The 25,467-nt window shown below is 40.4% G+C and overlaps 1 protein-coding gene across 2 annotated transcripts in view; it reads right to left on the reverse strand.

The window, feature by feature from the left end:
- The window catches only part of LOC123766925 (sulfhydryl oxidase 2), a 32,045-nt gene extending 10,432 nt beyond the window's left edge, over positions 1 to 21,613 (reverse strand). For both annotated transcript variants that reach the window (XM_069307448.1, XM_069307450.1), the window contains exons 1-6: positions 21,323 to 21,613; positions 15,621 to 15,745; positions 7,880 to 8,010; positions 6,710 to 6,839; positions 4,748 to 4,952; positions 3,016 to 4,177 (exon numbers count right to left, since the gene is read on the reverse strand). In XM_069307448.1, coding sequence (XP_069163549.1) covers positions 3,016 to 4,177; positions 4,748 to 4,952; positions 6,710 to 6,839; positions 7,880 to 8,010; positions 15,621 to 15,745; positions 21,323 to 21,581 — 2,012 coding nt within the window. In that variant the 5' untranslated portion in view covers positions 21,582 to 21,613. The remainder of the gene's footprint in view (positions 1 to 3,015; positions 4,178 to 4,747; positions 4,953 to 6,709; positions 6,840 to 7,879; positions 8,011 to 15,620; positions 15,746 to 21,322) is intronic.
- Between the last annotated feature and the right edge of the window lie 3,854 nt (positions 21,614 to 25,467).

Raw genomic sequence — 25,467 nt, forward strand, 5'->3', positions numbered from 1 at the left:
TGTTAATCATGCATCATTAGTCCTTTGTTCTTGGGTTTGTTTGTTTGTTTGTTTGTTGTCTTCTTTGCTAACACATCTACAGTGAAAAATTCAGGCTGGTAGTTTTGGCATAAAGAGGGTGTTAGCCAGTCAAGGAATTTTACACTAATGGGGTGCTGGCTAGCCGGTAGTTGTTCCCAAGCCACACCAGCCATTTTCTCCCTCTTTTTTTTTTTTCCATCGTAAGCCTTGACCGATTTTCTTTTTTTTCCCCCCCCCCCCAGTTTGTCTACTACAGCTCTGTGGTGAGGTAGCGTTCAGTGCTGAATACAATGAAATGCCTCCATCTGGTTGCAAGTCAGTAGCTCCCTCCATCCCACCCCTTTGTCTCTTCCAATGGTGTCTGGGGGTTTGTAATTGGCCCCTTTTATTTTTATTTCTCCAAATACACTTACTCAATTTTTGTGTTTTTTTCACTGCAGTGTCTACATAGTCAATGTCAAAGGCTAATTGTACCACAAACATTCTATAATGTTCATTGTGGTACAGTTCATTGGCATAAAATAATTTATTTGTAAATGGTCCAATTTTATTTCACTTTAAAAAAAAATTATTTATGGTACTCAATATAAACTAGCTTATAACTATATTAAGAAAACTACAAGAAAAAATACTTTTTATTTAAAAGAATTAATGTTTACTGTATATTTTACACAATGTCAAAAAACTGATTACCGAGCTAAATCAGTAAAAAAATTAGAAAAATATAACTTCACATAATCTCTTGTAAATATGTCCAACAAAATGTGTGTACCGTGTTTCCCACACAGATGCGAAGTACGCCGGACTGTGTTCTGGTTATCAACAAACAAACCACTACCTGGATACTACAATAAAAACAAAACCTAATAAAACAATGCTTGTTTTAACATATGAAAATATCTGGCCATGTTAAAATACACGGTAAAAAAAAACACAGTTGTGACCATTACTTACTAAAGTGGAATGTGTGCCAAGTCTTAAGTACAGGTGTATTATACCGTGTTTTGTAGACAGGAGGAAAGGTAATGGGGCCGGTTTGGAGGAAAGGGGGGAAAGAGAGAGAGAAGGGGTGGGCAGATGAAGGACAAGAGAGGGAGAGAAACAAATGGGAGGAGAGGGAGAGGAACAAAGGAGACGAGAGAAAGGAGTGTAGGTAGGGAGGGGAGGAGAAAGGAGGCCAGAGGTAGGTGAAGGGGATGAAAGTGGTGTGTGTGTGTGTGTGTGTGTGTTACACAAGTATAATTACCTAAGTGTAGTTACATACTGAGAGCTATGCTCGTGGTGTCCCATCTTCCCAGGACTCTTTGTCATATAACGCTTTGAAACTACTGATGATTTTGGCCTCCACCATCTTCTCACCTAACTTCTTAAATTTGAGTGAGTGAGAGTGTAAATATGTGTATACATCTGTGTGTGTTTTGTGTGTATGTATAAAGTCATTTCTATTCAACTCTGGATGTGGAGAGAGTCCAATTGATAATAAATTATAGTTTATATCACATTGCATAGCAGTTTTAATGTACAAACATTACTTACCTGAATAAAACACAATTAAGAACTATTAAATTACTGTAGATAGCATGTCAAATTCATAATTGTTAAAAAAATTTAAAATATGACAATCAGGGTCATTAACCATGAGACATAAGGAAAATACTGTACGACATTAAAAATCAAACTCTAAATACTGCAAAAGTTATTGGTTCTAATTTAGGTGTTTTTTAGGGTGGGCAAATATCTTCCTTAACTGGCACGTAACTACCTTATTGTTAATTTTACTCATTTAACTACAGTGATTATGAGCAATCTGACATTTCTTTTCCAATAAGCCATTTACTGAACCACATTTCTGGAAATCAATTTGATAGGTAACCCAAGTCGCCAATCTTGTGTCCGAGTCACCGTCGCACACAACACACACAGGACCGCACTACAGTTCATGGAGATCTGCTAAAGGTTTCTACCTGTATAGGTTAGGCAATTCTCTCAACCTTTCAGCTGCATTTTTTTGTACAATTTTTCCCAAAGACACACAAAGTAAATTATTTCAAATATTTCCTCCATTAAAAATGATATGCAGCTATATGAAAATAGCGAGAAAAATAAGAAAGTCATTTTTGCCAGTGTTGGTCTGAAGCACTTACAAAGTCGACCTTAGAAAACCCGTTCTGCAACTGCCTGTATGCAGCCAAGTATGTTATCACAAAGGCTGCCACACAAACAAAATGCTGTTTACATTTAAAAAGCTTCTAGTATTAAAATTCACTGCTGCATAATGTTTTACCACTATAGTATTTACCAATAAATAATAAAGTTTACATCAATTAAAGTTTTTTTGGTTTTACAAGTCATAAATTACCATTATATTTGAATCAAATATAATACCTTTATTATATTTGTATACAGTATTAATTATTGTATTACAATAATTATTGTATAATATTAATTATTATATTCGTTTCAGTAACTTACTGAGTTTTAGAGCAATAAATTGATGGTAGATGTGGCCGATATCCTGACTGCTTTAAGTTACTCATCACGTGGTAAAGCTTTTAGAAACGTACTGCGGTAATGCAAGGCTATTCGGGAAAACACTGACATAAGCACATCACGCAGCTGAAGGGTTAAAGTTGCATAATATGATCAAGTTTTTAGAATGCACCAAGACAATATTTATATATCAAAGCCAGTTTATTTGTCCACCCTAACAGGAAGAAAAAAATTAACCAATTTTGCCAGTCGAGTAAAAATTAATTCATTTACATAATTTTTATTATACAGTATATATAAAATTAGTTATGAAATGGATGTGTAATAACATCATTACCATGAGGCAAAGTGCTATATTATTTCAAATTACTGTACTAAAAATAAAGAATTTATTAATTAAAAATTTATTATGCGAGTACACATCCAGAATTATCCCAAATTTTAATTACCGTATACATAAACTACTGTATCTAAAAAACAGGAAATATAAAGCTGATAACTTACGGCAATTTGTATGCCTCTAAGAACCTTCTTCTTCTCATTTTCCTTCTGATTACAACCATACAGTAAACACACATTATGATGACGGTTGAGATCCCATACAGGAACACACAAAGGCTAACATCGGTGCTGTTGAAGCCCCATGTATTCAACGGACGAAGAGCTTGGTCCTCGCTAATATTTTGAAGCTTCTTATTCACGGGCAATTTTGGTGTGATCTTTTCCTTTTGTTTGTGTTTATCCAACTCTTCCCTGACTTTAGCCAGTTTGTTTCTCAATGGAACTGAAATTGTTTGGGTCCCTCTGAATGACAGTGCCCCCTTCGCATAAATATTTTTCATATACGTCAGAACTTCCTTTACACTCATTTCACTTTCATTCCAACATGCTGGACATGATTTTTTGGGGGGAAACTGCTGCTTTGGGTGTAACAGATCCTCGGTCGCATCCCCTTTAAGACGCTTGTTAACTTTGTTATGCCCTCTCCACAACCAGAGAATGCCATCATCTGCTACATTTACAGAAGATTCTGCATCCTCTGCATACATCTCTTGGAAATGCTGTGAACAATATTTACAGGAGAAGAAATGCTTCACATACCCATGAATAGCTCGTAATGTTTTCTTGGGATTGTAGAACTCGCTATTTCCATCCTGAAGTACTGCATTTACAGTCAGCACGTGGAATGTTGTCCAAAGACCACAAGGGTAACCTCTGTACCTGGGTTCACTTCCTAGACACCCAATCCATGGTTGATGACTCGGTAGGACAGTATCTGCACCTTGTATGGACTTCATAACTTTAGCAAACTGTGCCCCATTGATGTTGTCCCCATGACTGAGAGTATATTTATACAGCTTTGATAGGAACTTATGGACAACTGGTCTAGCAGGGAGATATCTTACAAGTACATCTAAGAATTCCTGCAGAGATTTAAGTGCTTCTCCACTGATAACTTTAAACTGTATGACTTCATGACCTAATGCATAAGAAATTGCATTTTCAATATCCACCATGTACACTTGGTCTTCTCTCTCTGTCCCAGTAAACGCTGTATCAGGCAAATCGTCTTCATAGTTTAATATATCGCTGTTTATTTCTTCTGGCTGCCCATCTCCAGCTCCTTCCACATCATCCTTCTTCATAGAAGCATCAGTTTTTCGTCCTATAATAGTCAGCAAAATATAATTTGATAGAGAAGGTGGTTAAATTTAAGAAAGAAACTACCCAAATAATTTGATAAAAAATGAGTAACCCCACAAATGTTTAAAAGAAAATTAAATCAAAGTACTGTGACTTAATGCATAGGTCACGCTTATTTTTTCTAATGGTTTATATCTAAAATACTGTACAGCATAGCTATGCTAAACTACACTAAATTTGTCCAATATTTATATTACCTTTCAAATCCTAAGCTAAAGGTCACCCACTTTATGCCAAAAATGTCAAGTTTTATTTAGACTGATGTGCACCTGTTTAGTTCTGCCATTATTGTAATGATTTGCACAAGTTATGAACATAGTTCATGATTCTGAATTTGACAACTTTAATGACTTTTAAGTCACCGATAAATGTAGCTTCTAAATCTAAATTTGAGTATACAGCATATAATTAATTATTGATATTACATATTATGACTCAAATAATTTACTGTAATTTGTGTAAACTAACCCAATTATAAATGACACAAACATTTATGAATAAAGTAAAGTATTTCAATTTGAAAATAACCCACCTGAGAAGATGGTCTTGTATGGTAACATTCCTCGATTTAGACCAAGTTTTTTCATTATCATTTCTTTCAGTTCTTCACGGGTTTTGGGAGCATCTTTCACAACCTCTTCCTTCCCAGTTTTATCAATGAATATAACGACAGGAAGAGTTACAGAGCCAAACTCTCTGGCATCATTTATATCTACTTCCTTGTACCGAACAGCAACCTGTAGTTGAACATGCATTAATATTTGGAAAACACAGTACATTTTGGATTTATTAACAATTGCAATCCATTTATAATATGATTTATGTACAAAGCATCATAATATTCACTACGAAGTCACAATGGCATGAAATACATTATGTGAAAATCATTTTGACAATCCAGTGATTCGAACCAGCATTCTGGGTCACCCCAGCCATGCACCATAACCCACTGGACCATGATATGCTATAAGTAATTTAACCCTGGGATACAATTGAATCCAGTAGGAAGGCACCAAGCCGATACCAAATCAAGCTTTTATAAATTACCTGCATACACTCTGGTGTGGTATAGGATCCCAGGCTAAATTAATTACAGCATATTGTGCACCATTGGGTTAAGGCATGACTGGGGTGACCTAAAATACCACTTTAAATCCCCAGATTGCTCCAATGATTTTCATATAATGTTTTTCATGCCACTATGGAATGTTGTATTTAATTTCCTAGTGTGTATTTGAAGGGAGAATATGGTGTAGAATTCCTGCTGCCCTCCCTGGTCTTCCCTTCCCTTCCCTCCCTCCCTCCCTCCAATCCAAACACCTTATCCCTCCCCCACACGCGCCTCCCTGCCCCCTATCCCTCCCCCACACGCGCCTCCCTGCCCCCTATCCCTCCCCCACACGCGCCTCCCTGCCCCCTATCCCTCCCCCACACGCGCCTCCCTGCCCCCTATCCCTCCCCCACACGCGCCTCCCTGCCCCCTATCCCTCCCCCACACGCGCCTCCCTGCCCCCTATCCCTCCCCCACACGCGCCTCCCTGCCCCCTATCCCTCCCCCACACGCGCCTCCCTGCCCCCTATCCCTCCCCCACACGCGCCTCCCTGCCCCCTATCCCTCCCCCACACTCGCCTCCCTGCCCCCTATCCCTCCCCCACACTCGCCTCCCTGCCCCCTATCCCTCCCCCACACTCGCCTCCCTGCCCCCTATCCCTCCCCCACACTCGCCTCCCTGCCCCATCCCTTCACCTCACTATTAGAACTTTTACAGTAAAGAGGATAACCACTTATTTATAACCAAATTGTTACCGATAACCAAAATTTCTATTAAAGTTAAAAAGTCGCGCACTCTAATTGTCAATTCATTTGGGTTACCGGAATTTGGATTACCAAGCTCTTACAGTAGTTATGAATACACGAAAATCAAGCAAAAAATTACTTTTGCATATTTGACTCCATTATCTGCTGGTTTAACACAAACTTTTAAGTCTCATTAGCTACGATTTGTGCTTCCTAATCATAGCTGCTTTCCAAGAGTATTTTTAGTATAATATAATTATCTGGCATGTTCCAACTTGTAATATTTAGTTATGCTGGGCTTACCAGCTCTACTGGAGACTGTACCATCAAAGGTTAGGGATAATAATGCTGAATATAAACAGTGGTGTCAGATGTTAAGTACACATGCTTCACGAGAGGATCTAGATTCAGTTTCTAGGCACCCTAGACAGGCTAGAACAAGTTAGCACCTAGATACAAAATTGACAGATTGTGTTCCAGAATAAACATGAGCTGAGGTAAGAAAAGATTTCATCCTGTGAACAAGAGGCAAAAGGTATTTGCTTTTGTATCTCCAGTGCGGTAAAAATAATTATATTTATGTATTTCAATTCCTTACTTACACCTATAACAGATGAACACAAAAATACAAACAGCGAGTCATAAAAATGGCAAGTCAATCCAGATATTCTAGAAATGAAAGGCTCGAGTACTCACAGTGGAATAACCTCCAAGGTCAAGAATGGTACTCCAACTTCTATAAGATTTAGGAACATCAACAATAACTATCACATGCTCTACAGTTCCATAATTCCGCACTTCTGACCATGCATCAGCTGCTGCTCCTCTGCAAAGAGTATTTGTTTATAAAAATAATTAGTATAGTGTATAATGAAATCAGACAGGTTTTACAATTTACAGACATCAATATCACAACATTACAGTAATAGATTGTTACCCTACTTTTCCCCACAGGCACTCACCTGGAGAAATAAAAGAAAAAGCTTGGCAATAGCTACATACAATAAAATAACCTTGACAGAATAAATAGCGCCGAGTGGTCTACATCCTTGGCCCATAATCAAGTGACCCAGAGTTCAATCTCTGGGGAGGACACAAACAGTTTGACATGCTTCCTTTCACTTGATGCCTTGTTCACCTATCAGTGAAATAGCTACCCAGGAGTTAGACACTGTTTTGAGTTGCATCCTTGGGAAGGTCAGTCGATGGCCTTGGGAAACCTCCCCAAGCCATAGGTACATGCTTCCTGTCCCCAACAATGGGAATTATTATTATTATTTGATACCATAGATAAGACACACACTTCAAGGCACAGAGATAGCAGCTGCAATTGGGAAAACCAAGTGATCGAGTCTTACATACACTAACGACACCTGTACTAACAAAGGATCACAGCAAAACCCTGGAGATTAATTTTTCATTCTTAGCTACACTATCTGGTAAAATAACCACATTATATACAACAGTTTTCAGAAGATATTATAGGTAAAAAAAAGTTTCAGTATTAAGAATATTGATACAGTATTACAGTATCAAACAAGTATCAACCAGGTATTGGGGCTATTGAACAAAATTTTATGCACAATACAGTACAGGTAATTAAGTCATTATATATTTTCTTGTCTAGCACCAAGATTATAATTTAATTATAATAATTTTGTTAGAAACAGGAAGCCTGTGTATATATATACTTTAGGCTTATATTCAGGTCCTCTTTAAGGCTGAACTATTCACCCTCCCCAGCATGCAAAGCAACAACAGTTGCCCAACTCCCAGGTACCTTTATACTGCTAGGTAAACACTTATCATAAGGAAAACATGCCCAATGGTTTATTTTAAGAGTGCTAAACTGTTTCATTAAATTACCGGTATGGTTGAAGATTTACCCATGATGAAGAGCCATTATTAGCCCTCTGCTTCTCGACGAGGAAGTCGATGACAGAGTTGCCCATCTCCTCTATCGTTGAAGACCGTTTCATATCCGTGCCCACATCTCCCTGTAAATATAGAGCAGCTGGTTAGAACACTATAGCTGTGATATACTGTACAGTGGAACCTCTATTAACGAGTTTAATCCGTTCTGGCACCGAGCTCGTTACCTGAAAAACTCGTCTTAAGAAACAAATTTGCCCATTTAAAATAAAGGAAATAAATTTAATCCGTTCCACTCCCAAAAACATCCATACTTGTATGACATTTTTTTATGTAAATATAATACTGCACATGTAAATATAAATGTTTTGTTGTAGTGTTTTAATGTTTACTTTACCTTATGAAGAGTAGTTGCTGGCTTGAGGGAGACGATGGAGAGTTGGAAAGGAGGAGAGGGGTTATGGTGTGGAAGGAGAATCTACCTCTTGAGTCAGGCGGACTCTTCTTCTTGGGAATTTCACCCAAATTTCATTTCAAATGTCACACAAGGATGCGTTAGACCAGCACCAAATAAAAAACTACATCGATTACACTCGTCGTGTCAACAATATAATGGTCTTACCACGAAGATACAATACAGTGTCGTTCTCCCAAATAGGCAATGTGGTTATTAGAAAAAACGGAAATTTCATGGCAAACATGTATACAATCCCCATGTCGATCGGATAAGAATTGGATTTTAAAGAAATATTTTCTCAAATGACGCTTGAGCGCGGTGTTTGGGTGCATTCAAGAGAAAAAATTGTGTCACGTTCAAGCGACATATACCTGCGAAAGTGATAACACTTTCACAAAGTGTTATCACAAAGTGATAAATTAATTAAACATTTTCACACACCAGGTTGTCACTGCTTTATCAGGGCAGCTTTTCCAAGAATGCGTTCACCTTTTCAAACATTCCAAACACTTCCCTGATCTCAGTGGAAGATGCAGCATCCTCCCTTACCTCCTCATTCCCTTACTAATGGTGTAAATTGTTGATAAGGACCTGCCATACTCCCTTGTGAGATCAGTCACACAGACACCACACTCATGCTTTGGTATAATTTCCTTCTTCAAATCCATAGTAATTGTGTCTTTCTTCCTCTTGACAACACTATCTTTAGCAAGTAGCTTCTTTGGAGACATCGTGTGTTACAAATTGTAGTTGCAAAACCACTAAAAACCCAAAGAAAAGCTCAAATAAATCCAAAGGGATGCTTGTCGTGTGCGATACAACAACAACACTGGCATCAGAGGCGTCCGAGAATTTGCGAGAACTCGCGAGATGCTAGGAAGCACCATGTGGTTTTGCTCATTAATAGAGGCGAGCTCGTCAATAGAGACAAATTTGCTGCGAGTGGCTTGCTCGTTACTGGAAAAACTCGTTAATAGAGCCACTCGTTAATCGAGGTTCCACTGTATATATAAAATATTTATACAAAATAATTTTTAATGGTTAAAAAAAAAGTTAAACCAAGTATCATGATCATATTTAATATGTATATGCATGAACAAATGTAAAGGTCAAATTGGAAAAAAATTATTTTAGTGCCACTGGTTCTGTGAGGAATCCTGTTACTGATGATCAGCTGTTTATATTTTATACATCAGTCTGTAGGAGTGCTTCAGGCTTCCTGATTTTACACCGACATTCTTGCATCTTTTGTTCTCTATTGCATTCTACTACCAACACTGGTGCATACCAAATAATTGTGTATTCCACCATCCCCACACTCTTTAATTCATCCCCAATCATACTAGTGCATTTTTCTCCCCCCCCCCCTCACGCACACTCGTCTATTTTGCTCCTCCCCGTAACCCCCCCCCCAAACAACCACCCACACACAGAATTAGGTAAGGTTACCTTGGTTACCTTGAGGTGCTTCCGGGGCTTAGTGTCCCCGCGGCCCGGTCGTCGACCAGGCCTCCTCGTTGCCGGACTGATCAACCAGGATGTTGGACGCGGCTGCTCACAGCCTGACGTATGAGTCACAGCCAGGTTGATCAGGTATCCTTTGGAGGTGCTTATCCAGTTCTCTCTTGAACACTGTGAGGGGTCGGCCAGTTATGCCCCTTATGTGTAGTGGAAGCGTGTTGAACAGTCTCGGACCTCTGATGTTGATAGAGTTCTCTATCAGAGTACCAGTTGCACCTCTGTTTTTCAACGGGGGTATTCTGCACATCCTGCCATGTCTTCTGGTCTCATGTGATGTTATTTCTGTGTGCAGGTTTGGGACCAGCCCCTCTAATATTTTCCACGTGTAAATTATTATGTACCTCTCCCGCCTGCGCTCAAGGGAGTACAGTTTTAGGCTCTTTAGTCGGTCCCAATAGTTTAGATGTTTTACCGAGTGGATTCTAGCAGTAAAGGATCTCTGCACGTTCTCCAGGTCAGTAATTTCTCCAGCTTTGAAAGGTGCTGTCATTGTGCAGCAGTACTCTACTCTTAGAGAGCACAAGCGTTTTGAAAAGTATCATCATCGGTATGGCATCTCTAGTGTGAAAAGTTCTTGTTATCCAACCTGTCATTTTTCTTGCAGTTGTGACGGCTACTTTATTGTGTTCTTTAAAGGTAAGGTCTTCCGACATGAGTACACCCAGATCCTTTACATTGCCCTTTCGTTCTATGTTATGATTTGCCCGAGTTTTGTACGTGGTTTCCGTTTTTATATTTTCATTTTTTCCATAGCGCATGAGCTGGAACTTATCTTCGTTAAACACCATATTATTTTCTGTAGCCCATAGAAAGACCTGATCTACATCTGACTGGAGGTTCGCCGTGTCCTCTATGTTGCCTACTCTCATGAAGATCCTAGTGTCATCTGCAAAGGATGATACAGTGCTATAGGTTGTGTTCTTGTCTATGTCCGAAATGAGGATGAGAAAAAGTACTGGAGCAAGCACAGTACCCTGGGGGACTGAGCTCTTCACGGTTGATGGGCTGGATTTTATTTTGTTGACAATTACACATTGGGTTCTGTTGGTCAGGAAATTGTAGATCCATCTGCCTATTTTTCCGGTAATTCCTTTTGAACGCATTTTATGTGCAATAACACCATGGTCACATTTATCAAAAGCTTTTGCGAAATCTGTGTAAATTACATCCGCGTTTTGTTTGTCTTCCATAGCATCTAATGCCATATCATAGGGGTCCAGCAACTGCGACAGGCAAGAGCGCCCTGTTCTGAAACCATGTTGTCCGGGATTATGGAGTTGCTGTGATTCCATGTATTTTGTGATTTTACTTCTTAGCACTCTCTCAAAAATTTTTATGTGCGATGTTAGTGCTATCGGTCTGTAATTTTTTGCCTCTGCCTTATTTCCTCCTTTATGAAGTGGTGCTATCTCTGCTGTTTTTAGTATATCAGGAATAACGCCAGTATCTAGGCTTTGTCTCCACAGAATGTGGAGGGCCTGCGATAGTGGTTTTTACAAGTAAAAAACCTTACCTTTTTTTTTTAAGGTAAGTACATATGACTACACACACACACAAGGGAAAGGGAAAGAGCACAAGAAGTGAACCCAGATGTAATCGGACTCACCGAAACAAAACTCTCTGGAATCATAACGAATGCCGCGTTTTCCCAGGAGTACACAGTAATAAATAAATACTGTAAATAAATAAATAAATATGTTTATTCAGGTAAGGTACATACATACAAGTGATGTTACATTAATGGATTGATATATAGATAGAGCTAGTACATACAATGCCTAAAGCCACTATTACGCAATGCGTTTCGGGCAAGAAAAACATTAATATCTAGAACTTAATACTAATTGAGCATAAAGAATAAAAAGTGTTGAAAACAAATACAAATAAAGATAAAAAAAAGGGGGAACATGACTGAAAAAGCAGCACAAATACAATAGGTTGACAAACAGTGTTGATTAAAAAAAATAATAATAATAAAATAACAGACATGGGTTGACAATAAAGGAGTGAGGTGGGTTACAGGGAATTTATTAGGTAGTGTTTAGTTTTTATCTTAGGTAGTGTTTAGTTTTTATCTTAAACTGGTTGAGAGAGGTACAGTCTTACCTGGTACAGAGAGGTATAAGGAAAGAGAGGGAAGGTAGGGGAGGAGGCAGAGTGGCCCTACCCATGAGAAAGGAATGAAGCTTTAAGGAGATGGCCATCCCGGGCTGTGAGGAGTTCAGGGACTACATAGCAGGCACCATGACAATGGGAGGACCAAGAATAGTAGTAGCAGTAATATACAACCCTCAACCCGTTCTCGCAAATTTAATAAGTCAATATTGACTTATTAAATATGTGCATAGGTGACATACTTAACATAATAGATACCCTTAAGAAGATTCATAGAAAACACCGACCTTACCTAACCTTGTTAGTATCTTAAGATAAGCATCTTATTGCTTCGAATATACAATTATTACCTAACCTATAATAGGTATAGGTTAAGTAATAATTGTAATTACGAAGCAATAAGATGCTTATCTTAAGATACTAACAAGGTTAGGTAAGGTCGGTGTTTTCTATGAATCTTTTTAAGGGTATCTATTATGTTTAGTATATCACCTATGCACGTAGTTAATAAGTCAATATTGACTTTACGAATTTGCGAGAACGGGTTGACAACCCTCCACCAAATGACAGAAGACCCAGTCAAGAGTATGAAAACAACAACATGGCAGTTAACACTATAATTGAGAGGGCAGCCTCTGCTGCCTGTAGAAATAGATCCCACCTGCTCATCATGGGCGACTTCAATCACGGAAGGATTGACTGGGAGAACAAGGAACCGCATGGAGGCGAGGATACGTGGAGAGCCAAACTATTGGAGGTGGTGACAAGAAACTTTTTAACCCAGCATGTCGGAGAACCCACAAGGATGAGAGGCAATGATGAACCAGCGAGACTCGACCTAGTCTTCACTCTGAACGACTCCGACATAAGAGAAATCAGTTTTGAGGACCCAGTAGGAATGAACGACCACAGTGTATTGGTGTTTGAGTACTTGATTGAAGAAGGGTTATTGAACTCGAGGAGGGATACCGAAACCAAAAGGTTAGCATACCGAAAGGGAAACTATGAGGGGATAAGAAAATTCCTAACAGATATAGCATGGGAAACAGAGCTCAGGGGAAAGACGGCCCAAGATATGATGGATTACATCACGCAGAAGTGCAAGGACGCAGCAAACAAGTTTGTCCCAGTCCAAAAGGAAAACAGAGAAATGAAAATGAGAAACCCATGGTTTAATCAGAGATGTAGGCTAGCTAAGCAGCAAAGTAAAAGGGCATGGAGAAACTATAGGAATAACAGGACACTGGAGAGCAGAGAAAGATACCAGAATGCCAGGAATGAATATGTCAGGATGAGAAGAGAGGCAGAAAGACAATACGAAAATGACATCGCAAGCAAGGCAAAGACTCAGCCTAAATTGTTGCATAGCCACATCAGGAGAAAAACAACAGTAAAGGAACAGGTTATGAAATTAAGGATAGGGGCGGAAGGATTCACTACAAATGACAAGGAAGTGTGTGAGGAATTGAATAAGAAATTCCAGGAGGTCTTCACCTTAGAGCAAGGAGAAATTCCAGAGGTGAGGGAATAGCTAACCAGGAACCACTGGAAGAGTTTGAGATTGCCAGCGGGGAAGTAAGGAAGTGTTTACTAGAGTTGGATGTGACAAAGGCTATAGGCCCAGATGGAATCTCCCCTTGGGTTCTAAAGGAAGGAGCAAGAGAACTGTGCCTACCACTCTCCATAGTGTATAACAAATCACTGGCAACAGGAGGAACTGCCAGATATTTGGAAAGCAGCTAACGTAGTCCCGATATACAAGAAAGGGGATAGACAGGAGGCACTGAACTACAGGCCAGTGTCCCTAACCTGCATACCATGCAAGCTGATGGAGAAGATTGTGCGAAAAAAAACTAGTGGAGCATCTGGAGCGAAGGAACTTTGTAACACAGCATCAACATGGGTTCAGGGATGGCAGGTCCTGCCTCACAGGGTTACTTGAATTCTACGACCAGGCAACAAAAATAAGGCAAGAAAGAGAAGGGTGGGCAGACTGCATATTTTTGGATTGTCAGAAAGCCTTTGATACAGTGCCACACAAGAGGCTAGTGCGAAAGTTGGAGATGCAGGCTGGAGTGAAAGGGAAGGTACTCTGGTGGATAGAGGAGTACCTAAGCAACAGGAGACAACGAGTCTGTGCGAGGGGTGAGGTCTCAGATTGGCGAGACGTTACAAGTGGAGTCCCGCAGGGGTCAGTCCTTGGACCTATACTGTCTCTGGTATATGTAAATGATCTCCCAGAGGGTATAGATTCGTTCCTCTCAATGTTTGCCGACGATGCAAAAATTATGAGGAGGATTGAAACAGAGGATGATAGTAGGAGGTTACAAGATGACCTAGATAGACTGAGTGAATGGTCCAACAAATGGCTGTTGAAGTTCAACCCGAGTAAATGCAAAGTAATGAAACTAGGCAGTGGAAACAGGAGACCAGACACAGGATACAGAATAGGATATGAAGTACTTAATGAAACAGACAGAGAGAAAGATCTAGAAGTTGATATCACACCAAACCTCTCTCCTGAAGCCCACATAAAGAGAATAACGTCTGCGGCATATGCGAGGCTGGCTAACATCAGAACGGAGTTCAGGAACCTGTGTAAGGAATCATTCAGAATCTTGTACACCACATATGTAAGACCAATCCTGGAGTATGCGGCTCCAGCATGGAGCCCGTACCTTGTCAAGCACAAGACGAAGCTGGAAAAAGTCCAAAGGTATGCTACTAGACTAGTCCCAGAACTAAGAGGCATGAGTTATGAGGAAAGGCTGCGGGAAATGCACCTTACAACACTGGAAGACAGAAGAGTAAGGGGGGACATGATCACAACCTACAAAATCCTCAGGGGAATTGACCAGGTAAACAAGGATGAACTATTCAACACTGGAGGGACGCGAACAAGGGGGTCCCCGGAAGCACCTCAAGGTAAGGTAACCCAAATGAGCCACAGAGACATTAGAAAGAACTTTTTCAGTGTCAGAGTAGTTAGTAAATGGAATGCACTAGGAAGTGATGTGGTGGAGGCTGACTCCATACACAGTTTCAAATGTAGATATGATAGAGCCCAGTAGGCTCAGGAATCTGTACACCAGTTGATTGACTGTTGAGAGGCGGGACCAAAGAGCCAAAGCTCAACCCCCGCAAGCACAATTAGGCGAGTACACACACACTTGTACATCTCCACCCCCAACACACACAAACTAGAAAGTTCACAATACAATCAGTAGTTTCAAAACATCATATGACAGCATACTGGAAAGATAGGACTCCATGAGCATAACTCATCTTATAACTACCCTAACATAATTACACTTTGGCATAGCTACTTTCCCCGACACATACTTGGCAACTAGAAGCAGCAAATGAAGATAAAGGAGGCCAGATTAACACACCAAGCTGTTGAGCATTACAGAGAGCATCATGTTACTATGCTTCCTTTAAACAGTCCCTGCCATTATCCGAGTGCACCCGCGCACAGATTTTAGCCGATCATCGAGTATTTAGCCTGCCTGCATATAGTTGCTGTTTACACATTTGCTTTATAGATGCAGTTAAGTTTATGTCATGTCAAACAGTAAAAAACATTTTTACAAAGGCAAAAGATCAAGCAAACTGCTTATTGTGAACAACCAATTTACTAACCTTGTTTGTGCGAGCAGCAAATAGCATGACAGTTGGGTAACCCATAACTTCATGTTCTCGACATATGGGCACATTATCATCCTCGGCACAGTCAAGGACGCCAACTTTCACCGTGTGTTCCCAATCTGAAACGGATTCAAGATTAATTGTAAAAAATACTGTATATTAAATATAATAAAGGCAAATGAATTGATATATCTGTACAGTACTTATATCAGCACTGTCTTATCTGCCTTTGATAGCTAGTGCGCAGGTAAGGACATGATGTAAGGTGTAATGGTGGTAGTCTATGCTACTCAATTCTGAAGACTACAGTCAAAATACAAATGTAGTAATGCTTGTAACAAAAATTTAAACCTCAGTGAGTTGGAATAAGTTCTGTGTTACATGCTTAAATAGTTTACAATAATAATAATCATACTATTGCACATTCCTCACCAAAAGAACCGCTTATGAAAATATAAGACAGAAAATCTTTATTTTGTTAGGAAAGTTGGAAAAATCTCAATGTTCAAAAAACCCTGTCCAAAATTATACCAAATAACTGAGCGGGTGTGGACTGTATCAAGAAGCAGATGGGAGGCATATGTTAGCTTCTCTTATCAAATGCCAGTCTGTTGAAAGCCAATGCACCCACACACATTTCAGAATCACTTTTAAGTACTGTACACAAATGAAGAAATACGGAGGAGCTTGTTCACAACTTTGAGATTAAAACTGAATATGTAGCAGTTATAATGTGCCTATATCTCTAGTAGAACATCAATAAACTGGAAAGGGTGCAAAGACATGCTACTACATGGTATCTGGAACTGAAAAAGTAGTTATGAGAAGAAGCTAGAGATGTTAAATATGCAAAGCGAGAAGATAAACGGAAAAGAGGTGACATGATCACGACATACAAAATAGTAACAATTCGACACTGGACAAAGAGGAATTATTAAAACGTGTAACTCCACGAGATTCAAGCTAAGGAAACAAAAATAACAAAAAATAAAAGTAAGAGCTCTTTTGCAGGAAAGATTGATGGTTGTTGGACAAGATGGTTGGAACAAGTCAAGTGAGAAGGCAGTGGATCCCAAACCATCCATAGTTTCAAAATGTCATATTACAAAGATTACTGGGAAGAATGGACACCACAAGAGTAGCTCATCCTATAGCTATACTTAGGTAACTACGAGCATACACCCTTGCTTTGTCCCACCCTTCCACCTACACATCAGAATATTGTTCAGAAACCTAAATCAGGATTCAAGGCAATCTACATGTGGTTTATTTGCTCCTCGGCTCTCTCTTGCCTATTTATTGCCTGTCTCTACTTCCTCATCACAATCGAATTGAGAATGGTCCAGGACGGACCGAAACGTCGTCGTCCCTTCACCTTCTAGTGTGTGGTCTGGTCAACATACTTTAGCCACGTTATTGTGACTCATCGCCTACATGTGGTTTGTTAGACTAATATATATTATATATTATATATATATATATATATATATATATATATATATATATATATATATATATATATATATATATATATATATATATATATATATATATAAAATGCCTGTATATCTTTGTGAAGAAAGAAAGAGAGAGAGAAGGTGGGGGCGGGAAACAAAGACCTAGGCACTGCCAAGTACCGCTAGAAGTATCACAAGTACCAACTATCTATACAGTACAAATTATAATAAGAGAATGTCAGTTTGTTAGTTCAAAGTTGGAGGCCATATGCTTGGGGTTAGGCTCACCCAAATTTACAGAGAGAATAGTCTGGGTTATGGAATGAACATATTCTATTCAGGGTCACCAGAATTCAGGAGGGAACAGAGTGCCAGGGTCACATTCAGACACCACACAATTTTTGGCACTGCCCACCAGATACACAGTTAAATATTTTCAAACCAAACTTTTCAAAACTACAGTATTTTGTTTTTCTTATGGCAATATGCACCAATGTTCACAGAATTTTTGAAAAATTCACAGAATTTTTTAAAAATTCACAGAACTTTCCGATTGATAATTTGCCCGTACAGTACTTGCATAAAACAAACAATTCTTTTAGATCTTCAAAAGGTTTCTCAAGCCACAGTCCTTTAATAGAGCAAGGGGTAACTATTTTTTTTTGTAGCATTTCACACCACTAAGCTCCTCTCACTGGCTACCACCCAAACATTAGACAATTACAGTATATTTTTTTATAAAAGAAAGAAAGAGAGGGGCAGAACTGAGACAGGCAAAGACAGTGAGAAACGGGTAGAGAATAAGAGACAGACAGTAGATAGATGGATGGAGAGATGGATCAAGAGATGGATACATGGACAAATAGGCTTGGGTAATACCAGGTACCCCCCCTTTGTACATCTACAAAAAGAAAGGTTGGAAGCCAGACATTTTAGGCTAGACTGATTGGTAATTTTATGGGGAGTCTCATAGGGTTGGCCCCTACATTTACCCTTTGAAGGAGAATTGGGCTCTGCATCCCTATCATGAAGCTGGAGAATGTGAAATGTGCATCTAAAAATCCGTAGAGTTTATCGTTCATTTAAATATTATTGTATTCTATATGATGTTTGTTAGATCTCTCGTTGATTATAATGCTCTGCACTTAATTAATTTCCCCTCCTCTGTGTTGGACAAACTTGAAGTAATACAGAACGAGGCCATGAGGATAATTCTTGGTGCCCCAAGATGCACAAGAATCATCAACATGAGGGAAGAACTGAAGTTTCCAACCATACTAGAGAGAATAATGCAAGTTAACACTACCTTCTGTCTTAAAGTCATGAGAGATCCTACATCTCCTGCATTGCTCAGAGACAAATTATTTAGTGCTGTTAACACCCTTTTGACTGGTGCCGACATACCAACTCACTCCTTTTATGATAATTGGCTGAGAAACAATGCTTACAATCTCATTAAACTTAACATTCCTTTTAAGTGCAATCTACCAGTCTCTGATATTCCTCTTTATCTGTACCCCACCATTCAAGTATCATACACACCTGTCACCAAGAAAGATAATGAGAATCTTGCTCTACTCAAAGCTGTCACTCTTGAAACAATTGCCTCCTCCATCGAGAGTCTAAGATCTCACGAGCACTGTGTCTACACCGACGGCTCAGTCCAGTCTTCTACTGGACGGACTGCAGCGGCATGTAGGTTTTATAGAAATAATATCTGCACAAAGTCTGTCAGTGTCAGGTTAAACAACTGGCTGACCTCCACACAAGCAGAACTAGCAGCATTACATTTAGCAACCAGCACATTAAAAAATATTGGAGGAGGAATAATATTCTGCGATTCAAAGTCTGCTCTTCAAGCAATCGAAAACTTCTCTTGGAAGATCGACAGCAAGAACCTAATACTCCCAATTATAAATGACCTAATTGATGCACAGAGTAAAGGGTCTCGAATCTCCTTTGTATGGATACCTTCACACATAAATATAACCCATCATAATGAGACAGACATTGCAGCCAAATTAGCGTGTAACAAGTTTGAAGTTGAATTAGATCTAGGTATCCCCATCTCTGCTGTCAAAACTGTATTGGTCCAAACATTCAGATCTGATAGGAAAGAACTTACTGACTCCCAACGACCTGAAAGTACTAGTATAAAAAGCTATGATTTGTTCAGATCTGAAACCTACATCTATGGACAGCACAAAACGTCCACTAGACTGTGCGACACAGTGGTTGCAAGGATCAGGTTGGGTTACCATTACCTGTGGCAGGTGGCTGCAGGTGACGGGTCTCCCAATCCTGAGCACTCCAGTTGCAAACTCTGTGAGCAGGAACTACGGCATGATCTCCCACACTACATCACTGAATGCCCAGTTATTAGACCTTTCAGACCAGTTGGCATGAGGTACCTGGAGCTTTGCAATTACTTTATTCACTCTCGTATTCTTGAAGATATCCTCACAGTATACCCAAAATTTGCCAGTGCAGGCTATTAAACACATGGCCCTGTATGACTAACCATCCTGCGAGATGGGGACTTGTATTACCACTGCTACCTTATTCAATCTTGTGTTGTTGATATCCTCAAAATGCATCCGGAGTCTGCCAGTGCAGACCGCCTATCACATGTCTCTGTATGACTAACCATCCTGTGTGATGGGGATTTTATAGCATCACCTAGTTAGTTTTTTTTTTTTTGACACACTGTACTCCACTTCATATAGTCTAGGGTAGCTGCACTAATGCAGATGTACCTCATAACTTAATAAAAAAAAAAAAAAAAAAAAATTGTATTCGGAAATTGACATGCAAAATAATGTTCTGATCACAGATTTGCATTCTTGGCTCAACCTTTAGGGTGTAGTGATGTTGATAGTGTGTAGTGAATATGGTTACTATGATAGGGTGATATGGGGAGGGCATGCATGGGTAGAGGCTGGGATGATGAGTATAAATGGAGATGGGTATGGTGTGACTATGTTCACTGTGATGACTGTGTTTAGAGAATAGTTACAGTAATGAGAGACATGGAAGGTTTGTGTGAAGGGGTGTGACAGAGAAGGTGTATGTGGTTAGAGACTGAGAGGATGGTGCTCACTTGTGAGGTGAGCACCAGACAGCCTCCAGGTGGGCACGAAGGTGATACAGTGACCGCACCACAACACAACATTACAACACAACATTACAACACAACACAGCACCACAACAACACAGCACCACTATAACACAGCACCACTATAACACAGCATCACAACACAGCATCACAACACAGCACCACTATAACACAGCACCACAACACAACCACTCACCCGCCAGGTGAGCACCAGACAACCTCCAGGTGGAAACGAAGGTGATGCAGTGACAGCACCACAACACAGCACCACTATAACAGCACCACAACACAGCACCACTATAACAGCACCACAACACAGCACCACTATAACAGCACCACAACACAGCACCACTATAACAGCACCACTATAACAGCACCACAACACAGCACCACTATAACAGCACCACAACACAGCACCACTATAACAGCACCACAACACAGCACCACTATAACAGCACCACAACACAACACCACTATAACATCACTATAACAGCACCACAACACAGCACCACTATAACAGCACCACTATAACAGCACCACAACACAGCACCACTATAACAGCACCACTATAACAGCACCACAACACAGCACCACTATAACAGCACCACTATAACAGCACCACAACACAGCACCACTATAACAGCACCACAACACAGCACCACTATAACATCACCACAACACAGCACCACTATAACAGCACCACAACACAGCACCACTATAACAACACCACAACACAGCACCACAACACAACACAGCACCACAACACAGCCACTCACCCGCCAGGTGAGCACCAAACAGCCTCCAGGTGGGAGCGAAGGTGATGCAGTGACAGCACCACAACACAGCACCACTATAACAGCACCACAACACAGCACCACTATAACAGCACCACAACACAGCACCACTATAACAACACCACAACACAGCACCACTATAACAGCACCACAACACAACACAGCACCACAACACAGCCACTCACCCGCCAGGTGAGCACCAAACAGCCTCCAGGTGGGAGCGAAGGTGATGCAGTGACAGCACCACAACACAGCACCACTATAACAGCACCACAACACAACACAGCACCACAACACAACACAACACAGCACCACAACACAGCCACTCACCCGCCAGGTGAGCACCAAACAGCCTCCAGGTGGGAGCGAAGGTGATACAGTGGCCGCACCAGGAGCTGTAGAACTCCACCACCCAGGCCGAGGGCGAGCCGTGGACGGTGGAGGAGAAGTTACTGTGGTCGAGGATGACCAGCTGGTCGGTGGTGTTGTAGAGGGAGGCGGCGGCCAGCAGGAAGCAGGAGGAGAAGTGGAGGGAGAGGAGAGCGAAGAGAAGCAGTGGCGGCCGCGGCTCCATCCCGACGTCTGACATCAACACTAGACAACACTAGTGTTCGATTCCCTGCTTCTGGCTTCACCCCGCGCTTCTCCTCTATGCCTTTTGATTTATTTATGTATTTATTCAATCATTTATTTATTTATCTTATATATATGCAATAAGGTACATTGGGTTTGTGAGGACACATAGCGTGGTACAGTGTTTGTATTCTTGTAAAGTCATTAGTACGCGCAGCGTTTCGGGCAGGTCCTTATAATCTAACAGATAATTATAATTAGGTAAATTCTAGCAGAATTTATAAAATGAAAACAGATATATTATAAGAAAAAAATGAGATGAGAGAGGTTAGTAGGTATGTTAAAGCATATCGGTAGCTCTGATTGATTGTATTGACAGTTTGATTGGTAATTTAACAAAGATTAATAGGCACAATACAACATAATGGGCTCAGGGACTGAAACCCACAATTAATTTAACTAAGCAAGTAGCGCCTATTTCCCGCACTTCCCTTCCCAGCGGAAGTTACAGCCCCGCTCCTGTACCACGTAAGTCCACTACGGGCTCGCCATAGCCCGTGCTACTTGGAACTTTTTGTTCCGAGTAACTGAATCTAAAATAACAACCTTCCCACACTAAGACAATCACGTGGCGTCGCCCCCTGCGTGACGTCACACAGGTTACTCTTGGCACTCCGTATGAAAGATTGTCAACCTGTCTCCTGCGCGGTCCTCTATGTATGGGCCTCTCACGTCACACTCCACATGTATAACTTCTCGAGGTAATACCACTCAACACTAAAATAAAATACAAAATATTTATAAGATAAAATATTTGTGCTATAAGTTATCATTCCATGCAGCCTCAGCCACGTCACTTATACCGCGTGGCAGGAAATATTAAATGAAAACTTTCATCGCTGTACCGAATATAATAACTGCATTCACTGTAACGTGCTGTTTATGTCTTGCAATGGCTGTCAACAGTTGTTCCATATTCGGTTATACTCGATTTGTAATTACCGAGTCACAGGAGACGTTCGTATATAGGATACACAAGTACAGCCACGTTGACGCATTTCTCAATGTTATAAACAGTCCTTCATGTAGCATGCCAACACAGCCTTTATGTACGCACACCTTAAGTCTCAATGTTGCGCGACACCTGCACAACACCCGGAAAATTGTTATTCTTAGGTCGTAAACTGTTATTCACTCGAGAAGCAGCCTTATAGGTTGGCCGGGGCGGGCAGCTCCTCTCTCCGCCATGACACAGGCCATCCTGCAGGCAATACAGTGCCATGTATGCAGAATTATGTTAATTTATTATATATAATGAGTGTGTTTGAGATGAAGGTATTAAACCTACTTGAGAAGGCTACCCCACCACTTGCGTCTAAGATTGGGAACCGCTCATTTATAAGGCTGCGAAGGGTATGGTTGATATCTATACCCCTAAACATCGTAGCCAAAGCGAACAATGCATCACTGCCAAATACTAGTATCGCTGCTTTAAGCAATGTTCAGTGAAAGCCAGAGCTCATCAGTGTTCTAGCCACGTCCTGTCTAACTCTTGTAATGGTTGAGAAACCTACACAAGAAAGTAACAGGTGAAATTTATATGACAGTTCTCTTAACATTATCTTTAACCACATTAAGATACATGTCTATGATGTTGAAATTATATTAGATTCTTTATCTATATATTTGCATGTGTTTTGTGTTCTTTCTATTGATACTAAATGCACAAATATTTCATTCAAAATTATCTTCAACTAGAAATGTTTAGGTAAATATTCCCAATTTGCTAAGTGTAATTAGTAGATGTGGGTGACTAACTATTCCGCCGCTGCCCTTTGTTCAAGGTCAAGTATGTTTATTGAGACAAGAAAGAAATACGTCTCAAAGGGATAGAGTAGCTTAGGCTATTTGGACGGTGAGGGCGCGCATAATATGCAAATCAAACTAGCTTAAGGAATAATAATAATAATAATTTATTCACAAGAAGGCACAATGGGTTGGTGATATTACATAATATTGGTATTTTTCTTGTAAAGTCACTAACACGCATAGCGTTTCGGGCAGGTCCTTAGTCTAACATTTGGAAATATGTTATAAATATATATAATATATATATATATATATATATATATATATATATATATATATATATATATATATTATATATATATATATATATATTTTATTAAATATGACCGAAAAAGCCGAATTAAAAGCAAAGGTCAACAAACTGATCGAAACTGTGAACGCCAAGAAATCCGGACTCCACCTGCCAAAGATCATTGGGGAATATAAACCTGGATATGCGTATGGAAATGTCAAGACGCACAAGCCTGGAAACCCACTTCGGCCAATCATTAGCCAGATACCCACACCCACGTACAGATTGGCGAAGCGACTCAACGGCCTGCTGACTCCTTATGTTCCTTGCGCCTTCAGCCTGAAGTCTCCAAAGGAATTTGTGGACTTACTGCGGGGCGCACGGGCCACAGGGATAAGAGCCTCGTTGGACGTAGAATCGCTGTTTACCAACGTACCTGTGGACGAGACAATCGGAATGATAGCCGACAGAGTGTATCGTGATCCAGCCTGTACTCCTCTTGACATGCCAGAAAGTATTCTGAGGAAACTACTCCAAGCTTGTACTAAAGAGGCACCCTTCTTGAGCCCGGATGGGCACATGTATAAGCAAGTAGATGGGGTCGCTATGGGTTCTCCCCTAGGTGTCCTGTTTGCAAACTTCTACATGGGTACCATCGAGCAAAAAGTCTTAGTCGACATGAACTTGAAACCGGCCATATACTGCAGGTATGTTGACGACATTTTTACACAGGTACCTGATGTCAGACATCTGCAGGAGCTGAAGGAGGCATTTGAGCAGAGTTCCGTGCTGCGTTTCACTTACGAGACGGAAAAGGATGGGAAGCTGCCTTTTCTAGATGTAACAGTCATGGAAAAGGGCGGAGGTTTCCACACTGCAGTCTACACAAAGGAAACAAACATAGGAATGTGCCTAAATGCCAACAGCGACTGCCCTGACAGGTACAAGAGGAGTGTTGTTAACGCATACGTCGACCGTGCTCTCAGCCACAGCTCAGAATGGAAGCAAGTCGACGAAGAACTCTGTAGGGTAAGGCAGGTTCTAGTCAATAACGGCTTCTCCAATGGTTTCATCGAAGACATCATAAGAAGGAAAGTGAAAAGCCATGCAACCTCCGAAGAGACAACTAACACAACACCTATACCCCCTATTAGACTATTTTACAGGAACTTCTTTTCCACAGCTCATAAAACAGAGGAAAGGGTCCTGAAAGATATTGTTAATAGAAACGTTATCCCTACAGACAAAAATCAGAGGATACAACTGACGATTTACTATAAAACCAGAAAAACGGCCAGCCTACTCATGAGAAACTCTCCAGACACGAAACAGAACGCTTTAAAAGAGACTAACGTCGTCTATGCCTTCAAATGCCCACTTGGGGACTGTAAGCTCCAAAAAAAAACCAGTATATAGGCAAGACAACAACATCTCTTTCTAGGCGTTTAACGATGCATAAACAACAGGGCTCCATTAAGGAACATATAATCTCTTCCCATAACCAAACCATCGCCAGAGAAATCCTAGTAAACAACACAGAAATCATCGATAGATACAGCGATAGCAGGCGGCTCGACGTTTGCGAGGCACTACACATCAAGAAGTCAACACCAGCAATCAACAGCCAATTATTGCACAACTATATTCTACCCACCTCAAGACTCCGCTCCAATATAGAAGCATCAAGAAATATGGACCAATAGGCTTTCTACAAACACTTCTATTCAATATCCATTGTTTCGTGTTCTGTCTTGTGTTGATACTTTTAATACCCTATTAATATCCTCTAATGCCACATCAT

The sequence above is a fragment of the Procambarus clarkii genome, chromosome 60 (assembly GCF_040958095.1).
Source record: "Procambarus clarkii isolate CNS0578487 chromosome 60, FALCON_Pclarkii_2.0, whole genome shotgun sequence".
Taxonomy (NCBI): Eukaryota; Metazoa; Arthropoda; class Malacostraca; order Decapoda; family Cambaridae; genus Procambarus; species Procambarus clarkii.